At 39.3% G+C, this 17,693-nt stretch overlaps 1 protein-coding gene across 1 annotated transcript in view; it reads left to right on the forward strand.

Moving 5' to 3' along the window:
* MLLT3 (MLLT3 super elongation complex subunit) overlaps positions 1-17,693 on the forward strand; it is a 126,391-nt gene that overhangs the window by 60,627 nt on the left and 48,071 nt on the right. Inside the window, exons 3-4 of the mRNA XM_062513047.1 lie at positions 983-1,065; positions 5,706-5,849. Coding sequence (XP_062369031.1) covers positions 983-1,065; positions 5,706-5,849 — 227 coding nt within the window. The remainder of the gene's footprint in view (positions 1-982; positions 1,066-5,705; positions 5,850-17,693) is intronic.

Raw genomic sequence — 17,693 nt, forward strand, 5'->3', positions numbered from 1 at the left:
TTGCTAAAATGAAGAATTTTGGTAATCAGTACAGTTAATTGCAATACAATCTTTTTGCAAACTACCAGGCAATTCTGAAAGGAGTATATGTCTGAGTAAATCGTGATTCATCTAATAGTTTGATGTTTTTGTTTTACTCCAGTCAGCTAGGTTGATAGAGATAGAGGAAATGTTTTTGAGGATGTTAACCTTTTGTGTTATTAGTTGCATCATTCTACCAATCTGCAGTGGAGAAACCTTCACTGAGGTGGTAGTGCCATAGACAAAATTTGTCATACATAGCAATGCAGCATTTGGAAGCATCTGAGTTGATGCTGCAGTTAAATGCATGGTTTCTCAAGCTTAGCCTCCCCTTCTGCTAATGTGTTACATGGATTTGAATTCTGTAATGAGATTTCCATGCAATCAAACAGGAGAAGGCATAGATGGCTTCTGTTCCAAGTTCTGTAACAGCCTGCTTTTTGTCACTGTCTGGAGTTGACAGCTAGTGCCACTTTCTTATGCTATTCAGTACTGTGGGGACTCAAAGTAGCTAAAAGCCCTTGTATTAAACTGAGAACTTGAAGAAAAAGATGGTATTATAATAATACTATCTAATAATGGCTAATAATGTGCACTGTATTATTACAGAAGTCTGAATCCTGTGAGGAAAACTTGGATATTATTTAAACATAATACCACAGTTAACCTTCCTCATGTTCTTCACTGTATGATGGAGTGTTGTGTTATGTCCCTCCTTCCCTGATAATAAAGTTTTCAAATTTGAGATAAAGATTTCCTATCCATAAAGTGGAGGTTTTATGCAGGCAAGAAAAATTTGCCTGCAAAATTCAGGTTGAGTTGCACACAGATACATCCCACTGTGAGTGTGCAGCCTTTTAACAGTGCCACATACAACTATTGCCACAGATTTACTCATGTGGTTTGCTTATGAATTTCAGATTTATTTTTTTGTTAAATACTGTTTTTTCTTATGTTCCAGTGTGCAAGGATCCACCCTACAAGGTTGAAGAATCTGGATATGCTGGTTTCATTTTACCAATTGAGGTTTACTTCAAAAACAAGGTATGGAATCTCATGGTTTTCATGAGAAAAAATAAATCATGTGGAACTGAGATTTTTTTTTTTAAGTTTTGAAGTTTAGTTTGTAAACTTGGTTATATTTAAAGCTATACTTATCAATGCTCTTCCTTAACCCAGTATTAATGTAACATGTAGAAGTGTCTAATTGTATTTCACAGAATCACAGAATGGGTCATTTTGGAAGGGACCACAGGTGGTCATCTGGCTAAACGTCCCTGCTCAAGCAGGGTTATCCCAGAGCACATGGCACAAGGTTGTGTCCAGACAGTTCTTGAGTATCCCTAAAGCCTCCACAGCCTCTGTGGGCAATCTATTCCAGTGCTTGATCACTGCTCATTAAAGAATCTCTTCATGTTCAGGTGGAACTTCCTGTGCATCTGTTTGTGCCCATTGACTCTTGTCCTATTGCTTGGCATGACCCAACACAGTCCGGATCCATCATCTGACACCCTCCCTTCAGATACTTGTAAACATTAAGGTTCCTCACAGTTGTTTCTTCTCAAGGCTGAGCAGGCCCAATTCTCTCATCCTTTCCTCCTAAAAGATTCCCTCATCGTTTTTGTCACCCTCTGCTGGACCAGCTCCAGCATCTCCATGTCTCTCTTGTCCTGAGGAGCGTAGAACTGGACACAGCACTCCAGAGGTGCCTCACCAGGGCTGAGTAGAGGGGCAGGATCACCTCCTGTGACCTGCTGCCAGTGCTCTTCCCAGTGCACCCCAGGACACCATTGGCCTTCTTGGCCACCAGGACACACTGCTGGCTCACAGACAGCTTGCTGTCCACAGGAACCCCGGGTCCTTCTCTTCAGAGCTGCTTTCCAGCAGGTCAGACCCAGCCTGTGCTGGTACCTGGGGTTGCTCCTCCCCAGGTGCAGGACCCTGCATTTGTTCCTGTTGAATTTCAGGCAGTTCCTCTCTGCCCATGTCCCCACCCTGCCGAGTCCCTTCTGAAGGGCAGCACGGCCCTCTGGGCTCTCAGCCACTGCTCCCAGCTCTGTGTCATCCATGAACCTGCTGAGGAGGCACCTGCCCCTTCATCCACGTCACTGATGGAGAAGTCACACAATAGTTCACCTAATATTAACTCTTGGTGGACATTTAACTCTGGAAATTAAAATTGCCTTATTGATAAAGAGAAGTGTAATATAATTACTCAGAAAAATTACTAGTCCTGCTAAAAAGTGGGCAGACTTTAGCTATTGCTTAAAGACCCACTTAAATTTGAGAAGAGGACACCAGTCTTGATTATGTTGATTACACAGTGAACTCATTGTTCTATTTTAGTATTACAGACCTTTATAATTGGTTCAGGTTTTGATCTTTCAAAACAAGTCTTTTTTTAAATTTTACATTTTTGGCTGTTAAAAAACATTGTTGTAGACTGCATGTGAGTACTCATTATCTTCAACATTACCAGGTTCAAACCAAATCCAGTGCCATTCTTCAAAACTTATATTATTGTGATACCTCAAATTCTAAGTAATTGCTGCACTTATTATGAGTCTCTCAAATAGCAAATACAGAGGTTTTCTTTAATTCTTCATAATGCATTACTAATAACTAATCAGATAAAAACTGGATTTGTGTGAAATTAAAGAGCAAAGTCTTGCAAAGTTTAATGTACACTACCTTAATATCCAAAGTATTCTGTTTCCCTTTATATGTCATGTGCCTTGGTGGAGCTATTAAGGCACTTAATGTGATTTAAAGATACCTGTGTGCTTATTTTATATTATCAAGATGTAGTTTGCAATTATTATATTAATCAAATCAACATTATACCTTTAATGTGTTGAATGCTTAGTAAAAGACTAAAACAAAGAAAATAGGCATTGTAAAGGACTTTTTCTGGAACACTGATCACTTAAAATTTCTTTTGGGTTTAGCTATGTATGCCTTCAAATATGTATTCCAGTATTCTTTTATCTTTCACAGAAAGCCCTGTTAAGGTGTGAGGTATGGGATAATTCTGTTCAGGCAGTTTGGAAGTTGTGGGTTTTGAACAGTTAATTCTGACATGTTCCCTGTATCAATCTGTGAAGAGCAGATCTTGATTTACCTCATTTGCTGTTGGAAATGAAACAAAACTGCATCAAAGAGTTGATTTGGCACTGCTTTTTAGCCCCATTTCTATTAGGGAAGCTGTTTTGATTCTGTTTTGGAAATCTAATGAAAAGCAGCCCAGTCTCTTCAAGTCATCTATTACATGCTTGTCCCACAGAGTAGAAGACAGTGAGTCAATCATTGAGCATCTCTATAGAAAGCTTCCTGCCCAACATTTCTTTTTGTTTTCCACTCAGACTTGTGGCTGCTTTTTCTGACTGTGGAGACTGCAAGTCTCCAGTGTTCCCTAGCAGAGGCTGTGGCTTAGACTGAGATTGGGAGGGCAGCAGTGATTACAACTTGCTTTACCCTCAAGCTATGTGTGGAATTAGGAAGTTTGCAAACATCTCTCACCTCTTTTTGCTGTCATGTAATACAACAAGCAGCAGTTGGAATGTGAGTCAATCTGTGGCACAAAAATTGAGCTGGCAAACTATTACTTTCTCCTGGATCAGCTGCTCTTTCCCCTTAATGCAGTTCACAGACATTCCAATACAGAAAAAGAGGAGCTAGAGAGCAGGAGGGAGACATAACATCATCATTTATTAAAGGTACTCAGCTGTTGAATTTCTGATTCAGAAAATACTCTCATGGATAGAGAAAAGGGGGGCACAGAAAACCACCTGGACCACAGAGGATTAAAGGGTTCCATTCCCAGGACTAAACAGAAATTGTAGAAAATTTAATAGGTGTTGTATTTATGGTAGAAAAATACTCCAAGCTTTTAAAGAGTTACAGAAATTGCAACCAATCCCTGCTCCCAAATTCAGCAAGAGCAGGTTATGGCTGTAAGTCATTGAGACAAAGTTCTTAAAAATGCTTTTGGGTCTAAGACTCCTACTTTGGAAAATTCAGTTTGTGTAGGATAAGACTCATAAACTGCAGCACGTTCTATCTCCCCTGTTGTGAAATAGTGGCAGTACAGTGATACTGATGGTCTTTTGTGTAGTAATTATGCTTTTTAATCACTGATTGCGTTCATCTGATTTTCCACAAAATTGTTTGAAGACTACCATCTGTGAATTATTGCAACTTGACTTTTATGGCAAAGCTGCTGGTACCAACATGCTGTCTATAGCAACATTGCAGTTTTCTAAGCAGATCAGGGAATAAATTGCTTCCATTTTTTTTCCTGTGTGAAATCATGTTAATATTTCTAACAGCAAGAAATATCATCCATGTTTGCCTTTAAAAATTATGTCATTTATTTCCATGAACTATGCCAGAACTGGGAAAATAGCTTATCTAGGGGAGCTGCTTTTTTTAGTCTTCAGAAACAGACAACTTTAGGTCTCCTTTGGTTGTTTCTGCTCCAAGTCTAGAGATGGGACAGATTAGGATGTCCCTCGGCTGTTTTTGAAACCTCTGATTTAACTTCTAGAATAACTGAGATTTCTATTCTTTCTGTTCTTCCATACTTGGCATCCTGATTCAAAATTCAGCATGGTTAATGTGAATTTCTAAAGCATCTGTCACTGAACAGAACATGTATTTTGATTTCATGCTGTGTTGGATATGTGCTGAAGTTTTGTTGTATCTCTTCCTTCTCTTCCCTCCTGGTTCCCTTTTTACTGAAACTTTTTTTCAAGTAGATTTTTTATTTTTGTTCTTTCCTTAGCCTTGATTTGGTGACTTCCATTGCACATCAGGACCTTTGGAGGAAGAGCTACTTAATAGTGTCTTATAAAAGCACTTAATGCACATACAGCTTCTGGAAGGGACTGTGTAAATGTGTAACACAAAATGGACTTAGTTTGTAGTACCAGATAAGAGATACTGAAGTCTGTTTGATGCAACCAGTGTCAGTTTTCAGCTGAGGCTTTCTCAGGGCACTAGAGCACTGGTGATTTCTCCCGAGATAAATTTGCCTTTTTTGTTTTTTCTCTTTCCATAGTGGTACAGGGAACGTTAAATTTCATTTTTTCACTACTGTGGCAGAGAATTTTGATTGCTTGAGAGTTCTGGTGAAACACCTGAAATCCATCTGACCACACATTCAAGACAATAAAGTTTTTTTAAGAAATGAGACCCCTTAAATAGGAGACCAAATATAGTTGGCTGCAGCAGTTTCATATTTCTCCCTTTCTATAACTTGTGAATAAATCAATTGTTTGGCTATAGTGGAGAAACTTGTGTTCAAAACTTACTACACTGTGTTCAGTACTCTCTAGGGCTCAGAAATATGATTGTGTTTTTGACAGAGTTATCTTGTGTCAGCTGAATCATGATACTTGCCTATGTGCCTATCTGTAGCCCAGATCAGACATGACTTAGCAGTGTCAAGTAGGCATTGTTAGAATTTCATGAAATGCATGCATTTTACCTTGTGTTATCATGGGCTGGTAGGAGCTTCTCTGATTTACTGTAGCTCAGCTGACACTTGGTAAATTCTGTGTGTGTCTGAGAACACAAAGGGTGGTTTAAAATGATGTAATTTTAATTGACAGTCTTTATGTAGCCTTTGTTTTCAACTTAGTTTTGGTGCTAGATGTTTCTATCTGGTTATTTTCAACCCTCAGGAAGAACCTAAGAAAGTTCGATTTGACTATGACTTATTCCTGCACCTTGAAGGCCACCCACCTGTAAATCACCTCCGCTGTGAAAAGCTCACATTCAACAACCCGACAGAGGAATTCAGAAGAAAGCTGCTAAAGGCAGGAGGGGTGAGTCCTGCACCCATATTAAAAGCCATCACAATAAAGATATTGCTGCTTGTTGCTGGTGTATGAATAATGTAATGAGATTGACCTAACAGTGAAACCAAGTGAAGTGTTTTTGTGATAAGCTTCATGCAGGAGCTCGGTACATGTCTTTAAGTGGAATGATTGAACAATTGAGTGTGTGCATTCCTTAAATACATGATACAGTGATGGAAGTAATAAAGTAAAATGTCTTTCATTGAAAGAAAAATGGTTCTATGTTAAGCAGAATAAATTCAGTAGTTACAAGGTAGAACAAGTCAAAACTCTTAACTATAAACAAACCTACTTAAATCTATGTAATATGTTGCACAGTCTGAATCAGAAAAATGTACTGACTTCTTTATGTTGCCAGAATTAAGTGATGTGAAAAAGACAAAAGGAAGTTTGCCCGTTTGGAGAGATGAGAGGGCCCAAAAGGCCAAACCTTTGGGTTTACGCTTTGTCTGTTAGTGGAAACTGTTCTGATGTGTTTCACACAGTGACGGCATAATTCATTGTGTCAGGGGCTGTCAGAGGCTCAGCCTTGAGGTCTGCTCAGGACTTGACGCCTCCTTGCAGGGGTGTGAAGGTCTCCCAGGGCTGGCTCCACTGATGGTCTGCCTTCCTGGGCCTGAGCCTCTCATGTGTCAGACTGGGCTTCTGCTTCTGGCCTCCTTCCACACACCTTTGTGAAGAGCCTGTGTCTCCTTTCTTCCCTCTGATCAGTGCTGTGCTGATGGGAGGGGATGGAGGAGCTGTTGGATGCCCCTGAAGCCATCCCTCCTTCCTGAGCCAGCCCTAGGCCTGTAGCTGCTTCTCCCTGCACAGTGTTCAGCCCCACAGTTACCTCCTGTCTCCTCCCACCGTTTCCTTGGCGGTGTTTGTATTAGAGATCCAAGTTGTAGGCAGTATGTAGATAGGGTCTGACAAAAAGCAAGCAGCGGATGTAGTTCTGACCTTCCCCTGGCTCCCAGGGCAGAGACCGTCTCGCAGGAATTGGGGCGCTGATAGCCGTGGTTACTGCCTGGGCCCTGTCTCAGCTCGCAGCCCTCCCGTGGCCCGGCCATGCTCCGGACCTGTGTTACAGCCCTGGCCTCCTGGCTCCAAGGCTCTGCCTTGCTGGGCCAGTCCTTACTATTTGGCATTTGCCCTCGTGTTACATCATGAGGCTGTTGTTAACCCGTTCCTCCAGACTGCCTGGGTCCCTCCTGCAAGCCCTGCTTGCTCTGCAGTGTCGGATTCTTCACTTCCCAGTTGACTGTCATTTGCAGACTGCATGAGAGTATTTTGCCTCCTTTACCAAGTCACTGATAGAGATGTTAAGAAAGCCTTCGTGCTGTGAAATTTTAAGCATTAATGCCAGTTCCTATATTTATTTTGAAACAGCCATAACAACAGTGGGTAATGTTTTTTGGTACTTTTAGATAATAGTAGGTTCTGGGCTGGAGATAAGAGGGAGCTAGTGTGAGAATCTTCAGTCTACTGAAGAGAATCCTTGAAAACAAAGCAAAACCAAGTATAGTGTGTAGTCAGAAAGACTCTGTTGACCTCCTGAAGAAGAGAACTGTTACAACTATAGTTACATTGAAATAGAAGCATAAGCAGTGTTTTGTATTTGAATTTATAAGGCGCAAGAGGCTTTTTAGAGTGTTTGCAAGTAAAACATTGAGATTGTATTCTGAAAAACATAGTGAACCATTGCTTTAATATTTGCTAACAACAGAGTGGATAGGATTGGTAAGTTTTAGCCACAAGGTTTAATAAATTTAAGTAATGCCACCAGAGAATTTGCAGTTGAGGAGTAATGGTTAAAAAGGTTAAAATAGCAAGCTTCCTTATTATTGCTAGTTTTCTGTGCCTTTTAATTTTGGTTTTCTTGAATTAACAAAAGAAAGAATGTTGCCTAAGTGTGAACAACAAAATGTGGCATGTTTTGTTCAAATTCTTTCCTTGAATATAGGGTATGGTCATTCTTAAAATGCATTGCATCATTGCCTTTTGTCTTCTGGATGCTTCAGACTGTATGACTTTTACTTTTTCTCTATTTCTTCAGTTTCTTTCCAAGAAATTAATACCTTCTCATGAAGTGAGCATTTTTCTGCATCCCTCTGTGTACTTTCTGACCTGGGAGTTTTTCTGCTAAGTTGATCAGATATAATGTAATAGCATTCAACCTGTCTTGTCCCTAAAAGTGTCTCTGAAGGGCTTGCACTTACATCTTCTGGTGCTGAAAAGCCCATTACACTTTATGAAATACTGGAAACAGACTTTTATTGAATATGTAGAAGGCCTGAAAAGCTGACTTTCCCTTTCAAGTGTGTGAATTCAATCTGTTGTCTGTTCTGACAGAGCATTAACTAATTTATAACTTTCATGCTTTAGGCTGAGAAAAGCACTAACAGGGTAATAAAGTATGAGATGGGTTTGCACTAGCAAATAAGTCAAAACAATACTTCTAGCTTATGGCTATATTAAAGAAAAAAATAGCGGTAACAGGTTGCTGAATTTTTTTAGGCAGGAGTCTGGCAAAATGAAGCCTATGTCCTTCAGAATGAATGAGATACCATATTAATTGAAAACACTGAGTGGTAGTATTGAATAAAGTCCTTTAACATGGTGAGCTTTTGCTTTTATGCTTTTAAATAATGGTTTAAATTGCTTGATTTCTTTACAGCTTGAAACCCAGATCTGATTAATTTTCCTCCGTTTTTATGTGGGCCGACTGATGTGAACTACAAAACATGATTATTTCTCATTTGCATAAACAAATGCATATTACAAGTAGTATGTCCTTCTGGAGGGAGAGATGTAGGCTCACCTGGTACCTGCATGCTGCCATATTCGGTGTAGTTTTGCTTCTGTGTTTGTCTTTTGCTGCAGATTCCTTGAATTATCTCTTGGATGCTCCTAACCCCTTTCTGTCACACGTATATCTTGTGGCCTCCCAGATGTGAACTAGTCAAGGTTATTTGCTACAGCCACTGTTCTCTCTTTCAGGCTAAGAAAGTTGTGTTACCCTTCTCTATCCTTTGTGTCCAGTAAGGTCTGACTGGCTATCCTGTGGCTCACTGAGAGAGTAGGAGCAACACTGGGATATCACAAGTGATTAAGAAGTCAGAGCTCAACTGTAGTACAGCTTTGCAGTGCCACTGTGACCACTTCAGTTAGGCAAACAGGACATTTAGGGTGGTACCAATCATGTAGGTTAGCTCTGTGGAGTATTTGTATCTTAGCATTTTATTTGGTATCACCAGAATTGAAGCATAAATATGCAATCTTTATTATTGGGAGTTCACCAACTTGCTGATCTCTTTTCCAAGAGGGAGTTAGATTTTCAGGCCTTAGAAGAAGGATTTGATTTGGCTTCAGAGATTCTCTAACCCAGAAACTAAATAGAAACCTTTGGTTCTATATCTTAAGCTGTATCCAAGTGGCAAAGTTTTCTACCTTCAGAAATATATTTTCTACATTGAGCTTCCCACAGCCCCTTGAAAAGATTTAGTTATGCTCAAACCCATCTCTCTACCATTCACCTATTTTCAGTTGGCTTATTCTTGTAATTAAAAAAAAAATGTTTTCAGAAGTAATAAAACATTTTCAAGAGTACACTAGACAAATTAAATGAAACCATACATTGAGGTTCTATACCTTTGTGTGTGTATATATATATAATGTTCTGAATGGCATTTGTTTTACAAAGGTTTGCTGTGGAAATGATGCCATAGAGAATTTTCTGTTCCATTTATGCAGTCTAGTACCTCATCATTTGTAGCTATCAGGTATACGTGTATACCCATGTGAGTTAGCAACCTGTTGCTTGAAATCCCCAAGGATACCCTGGATACAGGTGGTGACTTTTAGGTGATCCGTGCCTTACCAAGTAAGTCATCAAGCTACTGGAAGTGAAAGAGCTGTATACCTGCAGCCTCCTACACAGCTTATCCTCTAGGCACAGCATGAAATTATGCTTGAGTAGGTACAGTAGGATTGAAGTTTTGGTCATGTAAACACCAGTAAGTGTTGACCTTTATGTGGCCATTCCTTCCTAGATTTTTCAGTTACCTTTTGTGATCAGTTTCAGCCTTAAAATGTGAGAGACCCTGAGGAAGAAGAGGTGGCACTGTGGTTGCTGCATATGGATTTCAGAGGAAAACTGACACTGGGAAATCATAATGGTTAAGAAAATCCTTCAAATTTGAAATAGATCTTGAATGTTGAATCCTATGGAAAATGCAAAGAGAATCTGATTCCTTTTACACATTTTACATTGTCAGTAGCATTGGTTCTATTGCTTTTTTGGCTTCTGTGTTTCTTAATTGCAACAAAAAGTTGAAAATTACACCTAGTATGTTTAGTAAGCTAGTAAAAATAAATTCATTTTGAACATGCTGAATGACAGCTGCCTAACATTTTAAAATTAAATTTTGACACTAAAATAAAATTTGCTCAGGCATTACTTGTTTGAATATGATGTTACAAATAACTTCAATTCTTGCAGGAAGAAGTTGTGGAAATATTTTCAGTCAACATTAAGATAGCAGTTTGATGCTGCCCTCTCTCATAGCTGCAAATACATAAATAAAAATGTTTGTGTTTTGGAAGTTTAATTGGAAGTTAAATATTTCCACCTTTTTGGCAGGAGACTCAAAATTAGTTGTTTAATCCAGGAGTATATAGACAAAATTTAATAGCTGACTCTACTTTCCTGAAAGGAAAAGCCTTTTCTCTGCCCCTGAGAGAGCAGTTAACACTGTGAGTAAAAATAGTAGAATTTGCTGCTTTATTACAAATGGAAAAGGCCATTAATGGTTTGAGGCTTCATGTTTAGAGGATGCAAAGAATAGGTCACTTTTAGAGTAGTGATGATTCTACTTAGCAACAGATGAGTCCTTTATTATTGCTTTTTGTAAAATTTATAAGGAAATACAGGAGCACTGCTTCTGTAACAAGGCAGCTCTTTTCTTAAAGACAGTTAATCTGTTAACGAATCAGAGAGATAAAGAATTTATTTTAGGGATGCAATTTTTTGAGAAAATTTTCAAGGTAAGAGTGTAGGTTTTGCCAAGACCCACTGAATTCTGTTGTTTGAGGATTTTTTCATATCTTTGTGACTTTATTGTTTAACAGTTGAGAAATGTCTTTTCAGTCTGTTGACATGTCTGCATAGTGCCAGTTTTAAAACCTATGTTCATAATCCATGTAATGAAGATGAAATTCTGGGTATTTCCCTCTTTTCTCCATCCTCCCTATTTCCTGGCAAATTCCTCTGTGTCGGTTGGAATAGTTGGCTTCTACCCAGAACCAACCTTATGTATAATGCTGCTCTAGGGAAGGGATTATCTTTAATCTTGTGCTTTTCATATTAAAGTAATTGAATTTTCTTGAACTACATATTACTTTACTTTCAAGCAAATAACTTATTTTTTTTGTATTGGTTTAAATTTAAATAATAGTTGTTCAGGATGACTGTATTTTTCAGGTAATGATTTATCTTTTGGAACGTCAGCTTTAATGGGACTTGTATTACTGCTAGGCTTTTCTTAGCAATGTGTTATCCTCTGGAATTTCGAAATATAGCTCCACATACCTACATTCAGTATCTCATACTGGGGTCCATACTGATTTTTCGTCATAATGTAGTTATTAATTTAGCTACATCATAATTTAGCTATTAGTGTTGCTGTGGCCATTTAAAATCATTACTACTTTCCCCCAATATTTCAGATGTACTCTTTAATGTTGAAAGAAGTAATGTGTAGCAACCTGTTCATCATTGTAAAATGACGCAGGGTGTGGCAGCCCAGAATCACACAAAGAGGTCCAGTTGTCTGCTACTGATGCATGATGAGTGTAATTCAGATGAGTGCTGCTGAAGTGTTGTAGAAATGGTTCATTTTTCCCAGAATTCTAATAAGTATCTCGTAGCTTTTACTGAAAGTGCTGTTGGAAGTTTTCTGCAGCACACTGTGTTAAAACCCACTGCCTGTTCTGAATATGCTGTACAAGTTCTTTGATGAGCAGCTCAGTAAATGAAACTTCAGTAGGTAGCTTGGTGTGGATCTGATTGTTGCAGCTTTATTGATGACCTCCTTTCAGGAAAATGAAAAACAAGGCGACACTATGGCTCATTCACCTGCAGGAGCTCTAATGTGGATTAATAAAGAAATTGTATTGGTCTGAACTTGTGACAGCTGATGTAGTTCCTGACTCTGTAAATATATATGTGGGGTGGTAGATCTGTGACTCCTACGTGACAGGGCTGGTGTGATCATAAAATACTTTGGGTTGGAAGGAACCTTTACAGTTTATCTAGTGGGCAGGGATATCTCTAGCTATCATGCTGCTCAGAGCGCCATCCACCTGACCTTCAGTATTCCCAGGGATGGGGTATCCACCACCTCTCAGTGCAATGTATTCCAGTGGTTCACCACCCTCACTGTAAAACATTTCATTGTTACATTTTGTCTAAATTTACCCTATTAAAGTTTCAAAGTACCATTCCTTGTCCTATTGCTACAGGTCCTGCTAAAAAGTTATCCTCCAGTTCTCATGTAGCCCTCCTTTAGGCACTGAAAGGCTACTATAATCTCTCCCCAGAGCTTCTCCAGGCTGAACAGCCTCAACTCTTTCAGTCTGTCCTCTGAGGAAAGGTGCTCCATTCCTCTAACCATGTTGGTCTCCCTCCTCTGGACTTGCTCCATCAGTTCTGTCCCCTCCCCAGATCTGGATGCAGCACTGTAGGTGGGGGTCTCACCAGAGCAGAGCAGAGGATGCAGCCCAGGACACGTTTGGCTTTTTGGGCTATAAGTGTTCATTGCTGGGACATGTAGTCTCATCTACCAGCACCCTCCCCAGGTTCTTCTTCTGCTCTCCATCTGTTCCCACCCATCTCCATCTCCCTCTGCCATCCTCTATCTCCCGCAGCCTAGATTAGTACTAGAGGTTGCCCTGACCTGGGCGCAGCACTTTGCAGTTGTGTGCATTTGTAGAAGTGGGCAATAAAAGAAGACCAGCTTTTCATGGAACATTTTAAGATTGTTCCACATTCTTCATGTAATAAGGACATGAAAAACAAAGGTTTTTTTTTGAAAGTGACTTGTTCTTGTTGGGTACACAGGTACTCCAAGTTTTCAAGCATATATTAGATAAATGTTGTCTTCAAAATGTCTTTTTTTTTTTTTGTAAGTAGGCTTCAGAACCAATTGTTAGTAGGTTAATACAAGCCATTATAATTCACAAGGTACTGCAATTTCACAATTTTCCCCAAATTGCTGGAAGAGGAATAGTGGAGGAAGGTTCCTGATTGTATTATGGTAATTGGTAGTGCACCAGTTGTTCCCTGATCCATTATTTTTTTCCTCAGAAGTGCAAGGAGCTGCTTAAATTAAATGCATGGCAGTTTCTCTTTCCACAGCATTCAGTTGTCTTGAGTAGCAGATTGGAATGTCCTTAGAAATACCCTGAGAACAACTTGGTACGAGGGGAGGTATTGTTAGGATAAGGAAGAATGGCTTTAAACTGAAAGAGAGTAAGTTTAGATATAAGAAAGGGATTACTTACTGTGAGGGTGGGGAGGCACTGGAACAAGTTGCACAGAGAAGTTGTGGATGGCCCATTTCTTGGAGTTTGGACGGCAGTTTGAGCAACCTGATGTAGTGAAATGTGTCCCTGCCCACAGCAGGGGAATTTGAACAAGATGGTCTGTAATGTCCCCTCCAACCCAAACCATTCTATGGTTCTAAGATTCCAGCAGCTCAGATATTATGGAACCTAGACACTTCAGGTTGATTATTCCTACCCAATTATGTAATTATCTGTGTATCTTCTCTATGCACTATTTTTAGGAAGAAAGTAGGTTTTCCTTTGCTCTTGAAAAGTTTTTTTCATTTAAAGCAACTGGTAGTCAAAGGTTTTAAATAGAAGCTCAACAGCTGATGGCTAGTGAAGGGAGTTTTTGCTGATCTAGAGGCGAAATATCACTGCCAGCAGAGCAGTTAGATTATGTGAGCGGGATCAGCAGCTCCCCCTCGAGGGCAGTTGTGGGCTGCAGTGGAATTGTCCCTCTGCCTTCTGTTCTCTTAAGCTGTACAGGTCAAGTGATGTCAGCTACCTTTCACCCCACTGGTTGCCCTCCTCTGTACATGCTCCAGTAGTTTGATGATGTCCTTCCTGTGCTGAGTTGCCACAGCTGCACGCAGGACTCAAGCTGAGGCCACATCAGTGCACAGTAGAATGGGACAATTACTTCCCTTGGCATATTTCTCCTATTCAGCCTATTCTGCTGTTCCTGTATTATTTGTACCCTGGTATTAAACTGTGAAACTAACTGTTCTCCTTTGCCCATCTTTCTAGTGCTTACCCAGTACCGGGTATCCTAATGCACACTTTTTAAAAGCACTTAAAATATTTGTGAACAAGCCCAGCTAATACCCTGCTTTTACACATTGTGTTACTTATCACCATTTGTTCCATGAAAGACAAGCTTTGAGATTAGCTAGATCTCTGCTGTGTTATATATAGTCAAGAAAAATATTTAAGGGAACAGCAAAAATGTAACTAGAACTTAATTTTTGTATATTGGTGAATTCAGAGTGTGGTTATATGGCTGTTTAAACTGACTTGTTTAAAGACTGCTGTTGTCTCACCTTGCTTCATTGAGACCAGTCAATGTCTTATTCCACCAGTCTGGCTGATCCCACTTACCTGTTGACTTGAAAAGAGACTGAGAAGAAGAGTTGGTCATGTTCCTGGGTTTTGTCACTGAAGTGATTCATTGTGGTTGCAGACAAGTACCTGCTGCAGGTGTCCTCAACTGCCTGGCTCAAGCACAGGCTACAGCCACATCCCCCCTCTCTTGAGCTGTATTTCCAGGTAGCTGGAAGACAGCAGGAAATGTGCAATGCAGGAAGGAGGAAAAACATAAAAGAGAGTGCATATAGGCTGTTCCAGAAAGTTACTGCTGTGCTGTCAGTGAGCTTGCATTCTTGCTGCAGTAGTAGTGTCTTGCTGTGATTATGCTCATTCCCACCTTTTCCATCTTTGGTGTAGCCCTGGTTTAATAGAGGCATAGATGTGCCCACAGTCAAGCAGTGTGTGTTGCCAGTGTGGTAGAAGCAATGTGAAAATAGGGAAAGCTGGTGTAAGTACATCTGCCAGCCTGTGATTCTGTGTTTGACTAAAGTGGGCAGCTACCCACTGCAGAAATTGCTGTGATTCTGTCAGCTGAGCATTTCCAGCTGGTAAACTTAAACTGGATGCATGGTTGTCACTTTCCTAAATTTAGCCAAAATGGAAATGCATATTAATTCAAAAAAATGTTGGTAATATAGGGGCTTTCTACATAGATTATCTTGACAAAGAAAACAAACATATTGGATGTTACTTAGTGCTGATATTAACTTCTTTCTTTGAGAGGTCAAGGCAATTTTTTTTTTTGTCATGTAACGGACTTAAATGAGTTCTCTCAGTGATCTGTGTGGAAAGAGAAGTGTGCTTGTTATCATGGGGCAAAAGAGTTCATTTTACATGAGACTTTTTGGTGTCTTATCATGTTTTTGTCAGCTTTAAAGATGATATATTCTGTAGTTTATTTTAACTGCATGCATTGTTAATCACATTAAAATTTTGATTTTACAGTTGCCATTTTTATAGGGTTTATGATGAAATTACAGGCTTCAGGCTTCAATACACTGAAATTTTTAGGGTTCATGGTTTGGTTTCCAGATTTTGTTTTCTAAAACTACTATAGGATTTGTTTTCTCCTATGTGTAACTAGATTTGCCAAATCAGACCTCACATAATATTAATGTTGTTTATCCCATCCCTCTGAATCTTTCTGTAGATTGTCATCTTGTTTTGAAATAGTCTGTGATATAGAGACTGTTAATGGTCCAAATACTTGCTGGAAACTGAGATATCTTAGAAGTCCATACACTTTTAAAAATGTCAGCTTTCTAGGAATGGCTGTTTCCATATTCATGAATATATGAATATTTCTAAACTGAAGTTTTATGAATAAAAAAATAAATTATGCAGTGGTTAAACCTCAGTGAGTTTATTTCAGTGAATCAGACTTCTATGCTTCAGCGAGAAAATGGCAGCTAGGAGTAATAATTTTTGGCAGAGTTTTCGTTTCTTCGGTTTTAATTTCAGAGCAGGGCAAACCCTGATTGTCCTGACTAAAATATTCTTCCACATGGATATGCATCTTTTTGTCATATGAATGTATGAATGAAACTACTTTGGGCAATAAAATATCTGCTTAAACTCTGTAATTAATGGCTGACTTTGCTTTTTCTGAAAGGCTTTAATTTTATGTAAACAATGTGTTCTATTAAATTTGTGGCTTTAAAAAATACTGCAGAGTTTGACTTAAAGAACAATATTATTTAACATCCATTTGACATCCTCTGTGGGAGAAAAAAATGCTAAATACATACATTTTCTCTATCTGTCACACAGGTTTATAAATGGTATGCACATGTGGCTGTAGATTTTCTTTCTGGCTGATTTGTTCTTTGTTAACTTGTGCCTTCTCTTGTGTTCAGCTGAGTTTAATGCAACCAAAGGCCTTGGCAAATTGAGATTAAAGAAGTATTTCTCCTGCTAAAGGATCACCTATTGTGATTCACAGTAGCTAATTACAGCCCACAGTGCCATGATTGCAAGAATGTTGTTGCTTTTGGACAGATGATTTTTCAAGAGTTTTGGCTTTTGGCCAGCTTTGGGTTAGAACAGCTTAATTGCTTTCTTCCTCTGCCTCTGACATCTAGCTACAGTGTTGAAAACAGGCTGATTAAAATTAATTTTTATAACCTAGACATGTCTCTTAATGTTCCCCAAGCTACCATGTATCTTTTGAGCAAAGTGGGCTGCAACAAGATTCATTTGGAATGCTGTTTAAATAGTTTTCTTAATTTTTAAAAATTGAAATCCTGTCTTCAGGAAGCTGTAGGCAATAAAATATCATCCTGACTTGGAGAGGTAACATTGGAATATACATAACTACATCCTTGATTTCCCTACATTTTTAATGTAATGTGTATGAGGCACGTGATGGGTCAGTTCATTCCTGTCGCCTGAGTCAGAGGATGTTTTGGTCCTCTGAAGAGGTGAGGATAACCACACAGGATATCCACAAAACCAGTCTTGCTTTGTGGATGCTTTGTAGCTATGGGAAGACAGACATGTTTCCTTGCAGGTGCAGAGCACTGCATCTTCTTTTCAGCTTTGCAGGGCTTGTCAGACAGGTAAGCTGTCTCTGTCATTTGGAGCTTTGAAACAATAGATAAATGAATGGCTGTGGTAGGAATCATAAAATCCAGACTCAGCAGCACTGGAACAAAAAGCAAGATCGTAGCTGTTTTTGCCACAGATGGAAGAAATAATCTTTACATGTCAGGTAACTGCTAAGTAACAGCTGATTTATGTGTGCTTTTTCAAATGATCTGTTTGTACTTATGTCTTTAAAATCAAGAAAGGGAGCTAGACCCTCTTAACAGCAAACTGGGTGCTTGCTTACCAGCCACCACCCAGTTTACTGTACTCTAGATAAAACACAAAAGCCTGAAGTTCGAAGCTGAAATCAAGGAGATAGTGCTCTTACTTTCACAGTCGGTTTTTACAGTGTATCTTTGTGGTGAGTTAGCCTTGGCTAAGATGCTTGGTCACTCACTTTGCCTCTGCTGCCTCTCAGGGAGGGGAGAGAGGATGGGTGGGAAGGCTCCCAGGATATAGGTGGGGAGGTTGCTTACCGATTAATATCATGGGAAAAACAGACTCTTCTTGGGGAAAATTGATTATCTGTGTGATTTCATTAAACTGTCC

Source organism: Cinclus cinclus, chromosome Z, assembly GCF_963662255.1.
Source record: "Cinclus cinclus chromosome Z, bCinCin1.1, whole genome shotgun sequence".
Taxonomy (NCBI): Eukaryota; Metazoa; Chordata; class Aves; order Passeriformes; family Cinclidae; genus Cinclus; species Cinclus cinclus.